Source organism: Peromyscus eremicus, chromosome 13 (genome assembly GCF_949786415.1).
Source record: "Peromyscus eremicus chromosome 13, PerEre_H2_v1, whole genome shotgun sequence".
Taxonomy (NCBI): Eukaryota; Metazoa; Chordata; class Mammalia; order Rodentia; family Cricetidae; genus Peromyscus; species Peromyscus eremicus.
The window spans coordinates 8,974,370-8,988,978 of NC_081429.1; the positions used below are offsets into that span (position 1 = coordinate 8,974,370).

Genomic DNA, 14,609 nt, shown 5'->3' on the forward strand with positions numbered 1-14,609 from the left:
CAGACACAACACAGGGATGCTAAAAGGCTGTTTGTAACCTGAGGGTCACCGGTGTCTTGATACCTCTTTGAATTCCTAGAGCATAGCTCAGTCTCATTCACAGAGAGAGCTTGACACAAATTAGGTAAACTAGAGGAAATGTCCCTCTTTCAGGCCATTCCAGCTCATCTGGTAGGAGACCAGAACAGCCAGTAAACCTTTGCACAGTGGACAGCATGTCACCAACAGGCTCCTGCAGCCTGTGGAACATCCAACGGCACCAGTGAGATCTGCTCCCTCTCGCTGCCTCCACTGCCATCCTCTCTGCATCTGTCCCCACTCATGGCCACACCAGTCCACAGAAACGCAAGTCTCTCAGCAGTGTCCTTGCATGTGTTTGTGCTGGTGGGATTTGGGGGAGGTGCAGAGACCCAGGCCCTGCTCTTTGTTGTCTTCCTGGTCCTGTACATTGTAACCATCCTTGGCAACCTCACCATGATCGTGGTCATCACCCTGGATGCCCGCCTGCACTCTCCAATGTACTTCTTCCTCAAGAACCTGTCCTTTGTCGACCTCTGCTACTCCTCTGTCATTGCCCCTAATGCCCTGGCCAACTTCTTTTCCTCCTCCAAGGTCATCAGCTTTGAGGGCTGTGCCACACAGTTCTTCTTTTTCTCTTTATTGGCTACCACTGAGACTTTTCTTTTAGCCGTGATGGCCTATGACCGTTTCATGGCCATTTGCAGTCCTCTGAGGTACCCTGTGACCATGTGCCACATGGCATGTGTTCGTCTGGTTCTGGGTACCTTCTGTGTGGGCTGCCTGAACTCCATCGTGCAGACCAGCCTCACATTCCAGCTGCCCTTCTGCAGTTCCAACCGCATCGACCACTTCTACTGCGACGTGCCCCCACTTCTCCAGCTGGCCTGTGCAGACACAGCTCTCAATGAGCTCCTTCTCTTCGGCCTCTGTGGGTTCATCATTGTGAGCACCACATTAGCTGTCCTGGTCTCCTATGGCTACATCACCGTGACCATCCTCAGGATGCACTCAGGATCCGGGCGGCACAAGGTTTTCTCCACCTGTGGCTCTCACCTGACGGCTGTGTCCTTGTTTTATGGGACTCTTTTCGTCATGTACGCACAGCCAGGAGCTGTGACATCCATGGAGCAGGGTAAGGTGGTCTCCATCTTCTACACCCTGGTCATCCCCATGCTCAACCCCCTCATCTACAGTCTGCGCAACAAGGATGTGACGGACGCCCTGTGGCGGCTGGGTCAGAGACACAGCCTCGTGAGGGAGGGTGGGCGGTGAAGGGCTGTCCGAAGCTGAGGGGAAGGATTCTGTGGGGATCGCTGATCAGTGAAAACCACCCCCTTCCTGTCTTCAAAATGGAAATGAATATGTGTGAAATCTATTTGCCCATTGACATTCGGTCTTCTTTTAAACTATTTCACGGACACAACATTGACCTACTGTGAGCTACAAAATTGAGCAGTTTACTCTGCATGCAGAATCCTAAAGGTTGAAAGGAGTGAGATCTCCAATCACATGAAGATCGACTGAGAACTTCAACCATCCACAAGTCAAAGCAGGGCTGGCTCTTCTACCAACCGCTTCTCAGCTTCTCTGGGCCATGTGCTGGCTTCCTCCATAGGAGAAGTTACGCATTTTTTATCTTGATCAAGTTTGTCAATAAACAAAATGTTTCTGTCCAATTAACCCTCCAACACCATGCCTGCTCTGGTGGCCATTTTTGAGAGGTAACTCCAACTTCCTCTCCTCTTCTGCCACTCACTTCTCAGCCCATTTTCCACACTACCGCCAAGAGATCTTTCGAAACAACAGCTTAGTCAGTGGCCAAGGCATCCTGGCCAGTGAAGCTGGTGTCAAGAAAGAGGAGATGGGCTAGGGCTATCTCAGAACTAACAAATGATACCTCTTTTAAGAAAGACACCCGCCCCCCGACCTGGGTCTGGAGAGATGGCTCAGTGGTTCAGAGCACTTGCTGCTCCTTCAGAGGACCTGAGTTCAATTCCCAGCACCCTTGACAGGCAGCTCACAACCAAGTGTTACACAGGTATTAAGTCTGAAACTACCTCCAGGGTGTCTGACCTCTGGCCTCCTTGGACACCTGCACTCATGTGCACATAACCACGTACACACAATCGTGCACATAATTAAAAGTAATAAAAAAAAGGTTTTTAAAGAAGGATCCTAGCTAGATGTCTGTGGGTTTGGGGTTGTTTCTTTTAAGCTAGAACCTTTGTTAGACTCCTGCTCCATCACGGCTCTCAGACGAATCCATTGACAGAGCGCCCAGCTTCTTGGAAGAGTTGTGTGAGGAAGTGTAGACATCCACTTCATATGTAAATTTACTGTAAACAATATATATATAGGATATATGCAAATATAAATTAATATAGACTTGCAGCATGTAAGAACACACTTGGATCATATCTGTAGTAGCTCAGCATGGTCAATACAACCAGATAAAGAGAAAGTGTTTGCTCAGATTTTACAGTGCCCTCACACCACTTCCTGACATTCCCCCTCAAGGTGAACTCCCACCCTGGATCCAACACACAGACACACTTCATCTCACACAGCTAGCTGTGAATAGAAGCGTACAGCTTTTCTTCCTCTGTGACTGGCTTTTGTTTCTCAATAATACCTTTCTAAGGTCAATGCATGCAATGGCCTATAACACCAGGCTCTCTGTAAAAGACTGTATTATTATATTGATTCCACCACAGATGTTCCCCAGTTTAACAAAAGTTTGCATCCTTATTAAATCATCACAAGTTTTTAATATCATAAATTGAAATGCATTTAATGCTTCTAACTTGGCAAATGTTCTAGCTAATATTGATGAGCTACCTTATAAGGTTGCAGTTGAGCAAAACTATCTGACTGTAATACAATGCCTGCTCTCTAGTAGAATGCTAGGTGTCTCATGTGGTCCAATACCGTACTAAATATGGAAAGTATACAACTGTAGAAGTGAGCCTTTACATAATTGTAAAGTTGAAAATAAGTTGATCCTGAACCTTTGCAAGCTCTGGAGACCGTCTGATATGGTATTACCATCATAATTTTATTTGTTCATCCTCCTGACATGAACATTTAGTTTGCTTCCACTTGTCAGTTTCGAAGGTAATTCTTGTTTAGCTTTATGTCTTTTAAATTTTGATTGATATACAAAGAAAAGAACTTCATGGTGATATATTCTTACACATACACACATATATTCATATGTATTATATATACTATGTATGTATGAAAATAGAAAGGGTGTCTATACATAAAAATAAATATCTATACACATAGCCATGCATATCATCACACTCAATTCCCCATTGCCATCCCCAATCTCCCCAGCTGGTCCCTTTCGTCCCTTGTCCCTCAAATAGTTCCATTTGCTTTCCTGACGTACACATTCTATTACCTTCACTGGTTCCTCCTCCCCACCCTTAGACATCCTTCTCTCCTCAAAAGTCCCCTTTCATACACATACATGTATTTGTATGTGTATATATATGTATATATGTATATATTCCATACACCAGAGAAAGATTGTGGTAATCGTTTCTGAGCCTGGCTTATCCCTCTTAACAGGATGATCTTCAGGTCCATGAAGTTTTCTACAAATGTCCTAATTTCATTTTCCTTTACAGCTGAATTAAAATTTCATTTTGCATGTACCTAGTTTTCTTCATTCATTCCCCTGGTGATGGACATCCACCTGGTTCCATACCTTGGTTGTTGTGACGAGTTCAGCAGTAAACATGGATGTGCAAGTGCCTCATTGGTACACTGACTCAGAGCCCGGTTACCCAAGGGTGATATATCTGGTCATGTGAGTTTCTGTTTAGTTTTTCAGGAAGCCCCATGCTGGTTCTTATAAAGGCTGCATTCATTTCTACTCCACCCCCAGTGTGTCAGTGCTCCTCTCCCCAGTGTGTAAGTGTTCCCCTCCCTCCCCAGTGTGTAAGTGTTCCCCTCACAGTGTGTCAGTGCTCTCCTCCCCAGTGTATCAGTGCTCCCCTCTCCAGTGTGTCAGTGTTCCCCTCCCCAATGTGTAAGTGCTCCCCTCCCCAGTGTGTAAGTGCTCCCCTCCCCAGTGTGTCAGTGCTCCCCTCCCCAGTGAGTAAGTGCTTCTCTCACAGTGTGTCAGTGTTCCCCTCCCCAGTGTGTCAGTGTTCCCCTCCCCAGTGTGTCAGTGTTCCCCTCCCCAGTGTGTCAGTGCTCCCCTCCCCAGTGTGTCAGTGTTCCCCTCCCCCAGTGTGTAAGTGTTCCCCTCCCCAGTGTGTCAGTGTTCCCCTCCCCAGTGTGTCAGTGTTCCCCTCCCCAGTGTGTCAGTGTTCCCCTCCCCAGTGTGTAAGCGTTCCCCTCCCCCCTGAAGTAGAGTATTTGAAGGTGTGTGACTTTTGTTTGTGTTGCGTTTGTTTAACTCTGTGAAGCTGTGTTACTTTGCCTGTGTAAAACACCTGATGGTCTAATAAAGAGCTGAACGGCCAATAGTGAGGCAGGAGAAAGGGTAGGCGGGGCTGGCAGGCAGGGAGGATATATAGGAGGAGAAATCTGGAAAAGGAGATCAAGTCGGAGCCAGAGAAGGAAGAGGATTCCAGGGGCCAGCCACCCAGCCACCCAGCCACCCAGCCACCCAGCCACACAGCCACACAGCCACCCAACCACACAGCCACAAAGCCACACAGTCACACAGCCACACAGTCACACAGCCACACAGCCACCCAGATCCACAGCCACACAGTCACACAGCCACACAGTCACACAGCCACACAGCCACACAGCCACACAGCCAACCACAGAGTAAGAGACAAAAAAAGGTATTAAGGAATAGAAAATGAAAAGCCCAGAGGCAAAAGGTAGTCAGGATACATTAAGAAAAGATGTCTAGAAACTAAACCAAGCTAAGGCCACACATCCATAAGTAATAATAAGCCTCCGTGTGTGCTTTATTTATTTGGGAGCTGGGTGGCGGGCCCCCCCAAAAAAGTAAAAACCCCTAACTATACCCCCCCAGCCTCCCAGCATTCAGTTTTCTTTTTTTATTAATTTTTTTATTCATTTTACTTCCCGACTGCAGTTTCCCCTCCCTCCTCCTCTCCCTCCTCCCCTCCCTCCTCTCCTTCCATCCCCTCCCCCACCTCTGTTTGTTTTCTTGATTATAGCCATTCTGACAGGAGTGAGATGACTCTCAACATGATTTTAATTTCCCTTTCCTTGCTGGCTAAAGGAGCTAAACACTTTTCCTAATCCTCATTGGCCAGTTGAATCTTCTCCTGTGAGAACTGTTTGCTCCATCTATTTGTGTATTTGTTGACTAGATGGATTTTTGAAGTCATTTGTAGGTTCTAGATATTGACTCTCTGTAGGATGCACAACTGACATAGATTTTTCTCCATTCTTCAGTATGCTGATGTGCTTTGCAGAGGCTTTTTAAATTCATCAAACCCCACTTGTCAATCATGGGGATTATTTCCTGTGTTATTGGAGTTCTTTTTAAAAGTCCTTACCTTTGCCTACATCTTGAAACATCTCCCCAGTCTTTCCTCTAGCTGTTTTGAAGTTGCTGTTTTGAAGTTTCTTACATTAAGGTCTTTGATTATTTTTTATTTGAGTTGGGTACAATGAGAGATACTTGTGATTTTGTCCTTTTAAGTGTGAGTGTCCAATTTTCCTGGTATCATTTGTTGAAGAGGCTGTCTTTTGACAAATGTATGTGTAGACATCTTTGTCAAGATTGGGGGGGCAGATGACTGGGTTTATTTCTGGGTGCTGTATTCTATTCCATTGGTTTGTCTGTCTGCTTTTGTGCCCACCACACTGAGTTCACTGTGGCTTGTTGTATACTGTGAAATCAGGAACTGCGGTGGCCCAGCATTGTTCTCTGCTTAGTGTGGCTTTGACTTGTCAAGATCTTTTGTGCTTCCTTCCAAATTTTAAGATCCCCTTTCTAGTTCTGAAAAGAACATCATTGGAATGTGATGGGGATTGTGTAGATCTATAATGCTTTTTTTTAACATAGTCATTTTCATATCTTGAATTCTGACAAGTTAAGGACATGGGAGGTCTTCTCATCTCCCACTGTCCTCCTCAATCCTTTTCTTTGGTGTTTTTTTTTTTTTTTTTTTTTTTTTGGTTTTTCGAGACAGGGTTTCTCTGTGTAGCTTTGCGCCTTTCCTGGAACTCGCTTTGGAGACCAGGCTGGCCTCGAACTCACAGAGATCCACCTGGCTCTGCCTCCCAAGTGCTGGAATTAAAGGTGTGCGCCACCACCGCCCGGCTTTTCTTTGGTGTTTTAAGGTTTTCACCATAGAGATTTTCACCTCTTTGGTTAGCTTTTACTCATTGGTATTTTTTAAGCTACTATAGATAGATTTTTCTTGGTTTCTTTTTTAGTAAGTTTTTTACTTACTAAAAGTTTTTTACTTTTGTAGAAAAGCTATTGATTATTGAATGTTGACTTTATACTTGCTATTTTGCTGAAAGTTTTAAGAATTTTCTTCTAGACCCTTTTAGAGTCTTGTATGTATGGGAACATGTCTTCTGAAAATATTTATAATTTGACTCTTTTTCTATTTTTATCCCTTTTGTTTCTTCTTTTGTCTTATTGCTCTAGCTAAGACTTCAAATAGTGTAGTCAGATGTTTTCCTGTGTCCCGGCCAACTAGCCGGCTGGTGATCAGGACAAGTCTCTCCCACTTTTGTCCCCCAAGTAAACACTCAGAGGCTTATATTAATTATAACTGCTTGGTCCTTAGCTCAGACTTATTACTGATAGCTCTTACACTTAAATTAACCCATAATTCTTAACTATGTTTAACCTTTTTTCAGTTCTGCCTTGACATCTTGCTTCCTCTGTGTCTGTCTGGTGACTCCTGATTCAGCCTTCTTCTTCCCAGAATTCTCCTCGTCTGCTTATCTCACCTATATGTCCTGCCTGGCTACTGGCCAATCAGTATTTTATTTATCAACACACATTCACAGCATACAGAATGATATTCACAGCATATAGAGTTAAATAAAAGGAGAGACAATGGGTTTTTGGGTTTTCTCCATTAAGTAAATGTTTGCTGTAGCATTGTCATAGATGGGGTTTTTGATGTTGGTATTTCTTCTGTTCCTCATTTCTTCTAGACTTCTTTCTTCTCTGGTCATTATTATTTCTTGCCATCTACTGCTTTTGGGTTAATTATTTGAGATCTTCCTGATTCTTCTCATGCTGTAAACAGTCATGATATAAACTTTCTTCTTATCGCTGCCTATTCACAGTTTCTAGAAAGCTGTGCTTTCATTCTCATCTCATTATGAAGCTTTCAAATTTCTTCCCCAGTTCCTTCCAAAGCACACTGTTCATTCCAGAGTGAATTGCTCAGTCTCCAAGTACTTGTATAGTTTTGTGAATTCTCTTACTATTGATATCTAGTTTGATCCTATTGTGATCAAATTATTTTAATTATTTTTTATTTGATAGGAGTTGCCTTGTGGTCTAGCATGTAATCTGTGCTCCTGAGAAAAATGAGTATTTTATGGTTTTGAATGGATTATTCTGTGGAGATCTGGAAAGTTCATTTGATTTATGACATAGTCTAACTCTGTGCTTTCTTTGTTCACATTCACTCAGGGGCCCTATCTGAAGATGTCAGTGGGGCATAGCATGTCACCCATTATTATTACAGCATGACATGCCTGTCCTCTTATGCTCATTAGTCATTTTTTATGAAATGTATTGATATATATTTACAACTGTTATATCTCTTGATGAACTCCCCTTTGTTAATATGTAATGCTTTTCATCTTCATCTTTTCTAATTGTGGATTCAAGTCTATGCCACCAGCTTGCTTATGGCTCCTCTCTGATTGGGAAACTGACTTTCAGACTATGAGTACCTTTGTCTATGAGGTGTGTTTCTTGCAGACAATAGATAGTTGGATGTTGGTTTGTTGTGTGTTTGTTTTTGTTTGCTTGTTTGTTTTGTTGTTGTTGTTTCCAACCATTTGCATCTCCTTATTGGTGAGTCCAAGTCATTTCAATGGGAGGTTGTTACTGAGAGGGCCTTGCTGATTCCTATGCCTTTGTTGGTTGTTCCCTGTGTGGCTGGATAGTTGTGTTGGTATTTTTGACTTGTTAGTTTACTTTGTTGGACATGATGGATCCTCCCTAGCTCTCCTTTGTTGTCTATTCCTCTCATGAAACTCAAGTTTCAAACCTAGTTTTGCTGGTTATTGTAATCTTGGTTGACAGTTATTTACTTTCAGGTATTGAATATATCATTCCGCACTTTCCTGTCTCTTCAGGTTGCTGATGGGAGGTTTGATATTATATTGATGTGTTTGCCTTTATAGATAAGGTGCTATTTCTCCATTCCAGCTTTTAGGTTTTTAAAAATATTTTTGACAGTTTGACTATACAATATACGGTGAAAAGGTTCAACTCTAGTTGTGTGTATTTGGATTTTTAAATGTCTCTTGTGTGTATTTATTTTTAATCTACTGAGTAAAATCAGTGTTGCCCATATGTACATGGGTACAGTTGGAAGAGAGATGTGTTAGGTGGTCCTGAGGAGAGTTGGAAAAGGGAAGAGTCAGGTAGATGTAATCAAGTTATATTATATACCTGGATGAAAATTTCAATGAATAAACTTAAAATATTACAAAAAAGAAATTCTAAATAAATATACAAAGAATTTAGATTTTAAAAAATAAATGCCTCTTCTGGTTTTGGATGTCCAGTTCTTTTTCTAGATTTGGGATTTTTTTCTATAATTTAATTGTCTTGATTCTCTATGCCCTTGGTTTTATCTCAGCTACTTCTTCAACTTTGTGGATTCTATGTGGTGATATAGTGTGCACCCCAATAAAACTTATCTGGGGATCAGAGGACAGAGCCAGCCACTAGATTAGACATAGAGGCCAGACAGTGATGGCACACACCTTTAATCCCAACACTTGAGATCTCATGCCTTTGCTTGGGAAGTACACATGCCTTTAATCCGAGGAAGTAAGATGGCAGGGTAGAAAAAGGTATATAAGGCATGAGGAAACAGGAACTCACTCTCTTGAGGCTGAGGATTTCGTAGAGGTAAAAATGTGACTGGCTTGCTCCGTTTCTCTGATCTTTCAGCTTTTACCCTGATATCTGGCTCTGGGTTTTTGTCTTTGTTTTTGTTTTTTATAAAAAAGACCATTTAAGATTCATGTTACATTTGGCATCCAAGGTGGGTCACAAATTCATGAAAAAGCCACTTGCCTGTTACCTTGCAGACCCCTGGCTCAGGCCTGAGCTGCACACAGCCAGAGTCTCCACCCCAAGTGGCCTGGAGTTTCTTTGGCTTCTTCTCTCCTGGTGGGTTGTGGGTTTTCTCTGGATCCCCATCTCAGACTGCTACCACACTTTGGTAGCTGCCTTGAAATCTGTTTGGGCTTCTACTGTTCTACAGAGAAGCAGTCAGCCTCACATCTGAATTGTCACTGTCAGCAAATTTGGTGAGTCAATTAAGATTTCTTAAAAGGAGAAATTAGTTAAAAGAGAATATTTTCTCACATTAAAAAATGGGAAACATTTTTACAATGGAGAGTGTCTGGTCTCTGTTTGATAACACATTAGGCAGTCTGAAAATGGAACAATTAAATGAGAGGATAATTAATGTTGATAGGATAGATGTAATGTCAATTATAAATATTATTTGTTTGATCATTTCTGTTTTATCATTAAAAAAAAAGTTGTTAATGTGAGTGCCAAGATAAAAATTTTAGAAAAACTTGTTAAAAACAGATCATAGAGAAATTCAGACCCAGACAAAGGAGTTTAAAGGTGAACCTATCTCAGCATTGCATTATAAGGTTACAGACAAACAGTCTAAGGCTTTCAAACAGCCAGCCTTAATCTATCCAGTAACCTTACAGGAATTGCCAAATGCTCAAGGCTGTGTACAAGCTGATTGGACTCCTGTGCAAATGTTAAATTAAAGAGATTCAAGGAAGCTATAGTGTTATATGATATACATTCTCTGTTTGTAAAGCAGATGTTAAACTCGTGGTCAACTTGTAATAGAATTATCCCTCAAGATTTGGTTACAGCTGTTTTAAAGTCTGGTCCACAGTTACAATGGAGAACCTGGTAGAAAGATAAGGCTAAGACTGTTGAACAACAATGTAGGGCTAGAGGTATGGAAATTTCCCAAGATCAACTTCTCGGAGAAGGTGGTTATGCTGACATACAAAGACAATCTTTATATGATGACCACACCCTAATTTTATGCCACATGGCAGCCTTGAATGCTTGGGACAGAATTGAAGAAGTAGGAAAAAGAATTGAGTCATTCACTAAAGTTATATAGGGCCCAAAAGAAACCATCATGAATTTCTTACAAAGGCTATCTTCAGCAGTAAATAGAATGATACCAAATTTAGAATCTAGACAGATAATAATTAAATCTCTGGCTTTTGAAAATACTATCACACAATGCAAAAGGGTAATTAGGCCATTAAAGGCAAGATCAGCACCCTTGGAGGAATGGATCCAAGATATAATTAGTATTGAATCTCATGACCATGATGATAGGAAAGGTGATTTCCAGAGGTTTGAAGAAAAATAGTAATGTCAAATGTTTCAATTGTGGTAAAGGAAGTCACCTAAAAAAGGACTATAAACAGGGCATTCCTAGAAACAACGTTTCTTCAAGGAACCATGCCTTTTGTGTTTCCAACTCTGTTCTTTTATCTCTTCTTGGAATCCAGTGTATTTTTCCCTCATTCTGACTCTCCTCCTTCACCGGGTCACACATTGGCAATTTACACCCTGACATCTCATTAGGACCCCAATTCTACATTCTTTACACATTATGTGTGTGGGGGGGGGGTGTGTGTGTGAATGAAACAGATTCCTGCAGGAAATTCTTATCAGGAATAATCTGCTGCTGTGCATCACTGTGGACAAGCACTGTCTTGTCTGTTCATCCACTTCATCCACTCCAGTGCATAGTGGGCATGTCACCACTGTAAGCATCCACAGTCAATGAGTTTAGCTTTTCTTATATTTATAGCCATTTGGATATTTGGAGGAAGTATACATGGCATGTCCATTCTCCTACTGTATTGTTTTCTTTTTCATATTTATTGTCAAAACTCTTTACATGTTCTGGATACAATCCCTTTATTGGTTACAGAATTTGCAAACCTTTCTCCCACTTTGCAGCTTCTGTAGTCATAGTAATACTAGTCTGTTTGTTTTTTTAACTTGAGTCAACACAATTTCTTAAACTCAGTTTAGTCATTCCCTCCAGGGTTACTGAATTCTGGCATCTTGAAAGAATATTTGTCTCCACTAGATCTCACAGAATACTTTTTTATTCTTTCTGTTTTCTTTTCTTACTCTTTCATTTTGGTATCTAATACATAGAAATGATTTTTATGTATTAAGTTTTGCTGTCTTTGTTTGTCTGTAAGTAATCAGTCATCCTGAACCATGACTGCCATGTCCCCATGTACTTTTGTAGCCCAGTATAAACAGACAAAACTGTGAGACTGGTGCATATAGTTCCATGATGTAGAACTTGGTGCTTGTGGTGCAAAGAATTTGTCATCCTGGGATAAGTCACTTTTGTCCCAGCCAATTCAGGAGCCCTTCTCTTGCCCAAATAGTGGGCACCCATGTGTTTTGCTCTTAACAGAAAGCCAACTACCTGCTGTTCAGTACTGTCCCAGTTCAGTCCACCTTCCTTCAGTCTCCTGACACACTAAGACTGTGTTTTTCCAGAACATTCCCCACTGATTGTTTTAAATATATTCCCCAGTGTTGTACCATGTCACCTGCCATAAACCAAGAGTCCCTGTATACACAGCCCATTTCTAGAGTCTATATGTTATTCTATCAGGCTATTTTGTCTATTTTATGCTGTTTTATTATTCAGCATTGGATTTTTAAGATAAAGCACAATATAAACTTTTAATACTTATGAGTAAAAGTAACAAGTGGCATATAAAGTATTTAGAAATCATATAAGATGTTATGGAAGACATAACGAGGGGTTAAGAGGTGCAGAAACAGGTCATAGGTTAGGTTTCAAGTTATGAATAAGCCAGCTATGAAATGTCATGGTACTATCAGCCCTATCATAAAGTACTGGACAAGTGGGCTCTAAAATACCTCTGCAGTAATCAGCTTTAAGAATAATCAATGAAATCCTCCCCCCAAAAATGTAGAACAGGAAGGAAGAATTGCTCAGTAGGAAGACGCCCACATTCTAGACCTTCACAGTTTGGATGATGAATGGCCCTGGACAAAGACCCTGTGTGATCTGCCCCACAGTCTCCCTGCACACTGTGGTCTCTTGGTATGCCATGGCAGCTGAAGTGTTCCACCAGGGTATTCATCAGACAATGTGGTGGTTTGGAAGAAAATGGCCCCTAATGGGAGTAGCAGTATTAGAAAGTGTGGCATTTCTAGAGGAAGTGTGTCACTGTGGGGGCGGGCTTTGAGGTCTCTTGCTCAAGCTTCCCTCAGTGTGACAGTCAGTTGACTTCCTGTTGCCTGCAAGATATAGGACTCTCAGCTACTCCAGCACCACCATGTTCCCATCATGATGATAATGGACTGAACTTCTAAAACTGTAAGTGAACCCCCTCAATTAAATGTTTTCTTTATAAGAGTTGCCATGGTCATGGTGTCTCTTCACAGCAATAGAAACCTAACTAAGACAAACAACTTGTGTGTGAAGCAACAAAAACTTAATACTCAGAGTTCTAGAAGCTAGAAGTCTAAAGTTAAGGCACCCTGCTTTCTTCTGAGGTCTTTCTTTGGATTACAGATTTTTAGCCCTGTGTTATACCCTATTCTCCTCTTATGAGGATAATAGCAATATTGGATTGACTCATTAATGCAACCTCAATTTACCTTAACAACTTACTTAAGGTTCTGTCTCCAGACTCAAACTTGCCACATTCTGAGGCACCAGGGGTGAGGACTATAAAATATGACTTTGGTGAAGGGGGAACACTATCTAATCTGTAACACCCCACTTTGGCCACTCGAAACTTCTGTCTTCTCATTTGCATACTACGCTAATCTCATCAAAAAAAATAAATCCAGGTCTTTAATCCATTCCAATACCAGCAAACATCCCATTTGTGCATCCCTAAAGCAGGTATAGATCATACTCAAGGTATGGTTCATCCTAGATAAAGCTGCTCTCTAGCTGTGAGCTTGTAAACAAGACAAGCTATCCCCTTCCAAAACAAAGTGCTGGGGCAGGAAGAAGGCCAAGAGTGAGGAACTGGAAGGCAGGGTGATACGCTTCACACTCATCTGAAGTGCAGTAAAGCAGGCTCCTCCAGATTTCAACCCTCATGCATTATCTGCTGCGACCTCTACACTCTCACCACTGAAACATTGTGCATTGTGGTGCATTGTGCTGGGAGCATTGTGCTGTGGCGCATTGTACATTGTGCATCTGGTGCATTGTGCTGGGAGGTGTTATTGCATTGATGTGTGTGTCAGTAACCTGCACTTTTTTGTTTGCATTCACTACCCCATTGTATAGATATAGCATATTTTAAATATTAGATGTATATCTGTGGTGGGCATCTTTTCAGTTTTGGATACTAATGAAGTAGTGAATGTTATGCATAAGGCTTTTTGTGATGGCATTTCCAATTTTCTTCATTAGGTGTCTAGGATTAAAACGGCTGCCCTGTTGAAGAGTGTGTCTGGCTTTATAAGAACCTGGTAAATCCTACTCCTGTGTGATTATAAATTTGTATCATCCCTACTGGTAAGTTCCAGTGGAGTCACATAACTCCTGACATTTAGAACTGTCACACTTAAAAATTTCGCTATCCTATGGATTATATATAAAGACAGTTTTCTCTGGTACAGTATCTACTCAGTATTTAGCCTACGGGGTGGAGGTGTTTATCTTCTTACTGGGGTTTTACAGGACAGTGAAAATATTTTTTGCTTTTCTGTTTTTCTTAAATTAGAAAAACTCCAAACAAGCTGAGGTTAACTGAGCATTTGCACAGAGGACACCCTCAAATCCAGAACAGGAACAAGAGCTCCAGTAGCCATGATGCTCTGGCACAGTCAGAAAGCAGGCGAGATTCGAGGACACACCTGCTTTCCCTTACCTAAATATGGTTGGCCATCTGTGACTGACTGCTACCAGGACACAGGCTGTGTTAGGTCTGGGCTTGCTTACTGACAAGCTCAGCTGAGGCTCATTACAGAGGGACTCAAGCACAGGGCATGTTTTCATGCCAAGCTCAGTTCAGCATATGTTCGTCGAGGAGTGTTAACTTTTAGATTGAGGTTACTAGTTTTTCCATTGTTTTTTATTTTGTCCTGAAACCTTGTGCACTGCTAAGACAGCCATGAAACTCTATTTTTGTTTGTTTGTTTTTGGTTGGTTTGCTGTTTTTTGTTTGTTTTGTTTTAGTAATGTAGCTTTCCATCAATGATCCACTTCAAATTAATTTTTATGTTCCATGTGAGGAAAGGGCTGGTGCTGTGGATATCACTGTATAAATAAAATGCTGATTGGCCAGTGGCCAGGCAGGAAGTATAGGCACGACAAGCAGAGAAGAGAATTCTGGGAAGTGGAAGG

The 14,609-nt window shown here is 41.6% G+C and overlaps 1 protein-coding gene across 1 annotated transcript; it reads left to right on the forward strand.

Annotated features, from left to right (window-relative positions):
* Positions 1 to 321: 321 nt before the first annotated feature.
* On the forward strand, positions 322 to 1,293 carry LOC131923435 (olfactory receptor 9S13). Its single transcript, XM_059278467.1, has one exon. The coding sequence runs from the start codon at positions 322 to 324 to the stop codon at positions 1,291 to 1,293; it is 972 nt and encodes a 323-aa protein (XP_059134450.1).
* Positions 1,294 to 14,609: the final 13,316 nt, after the last annotated feature.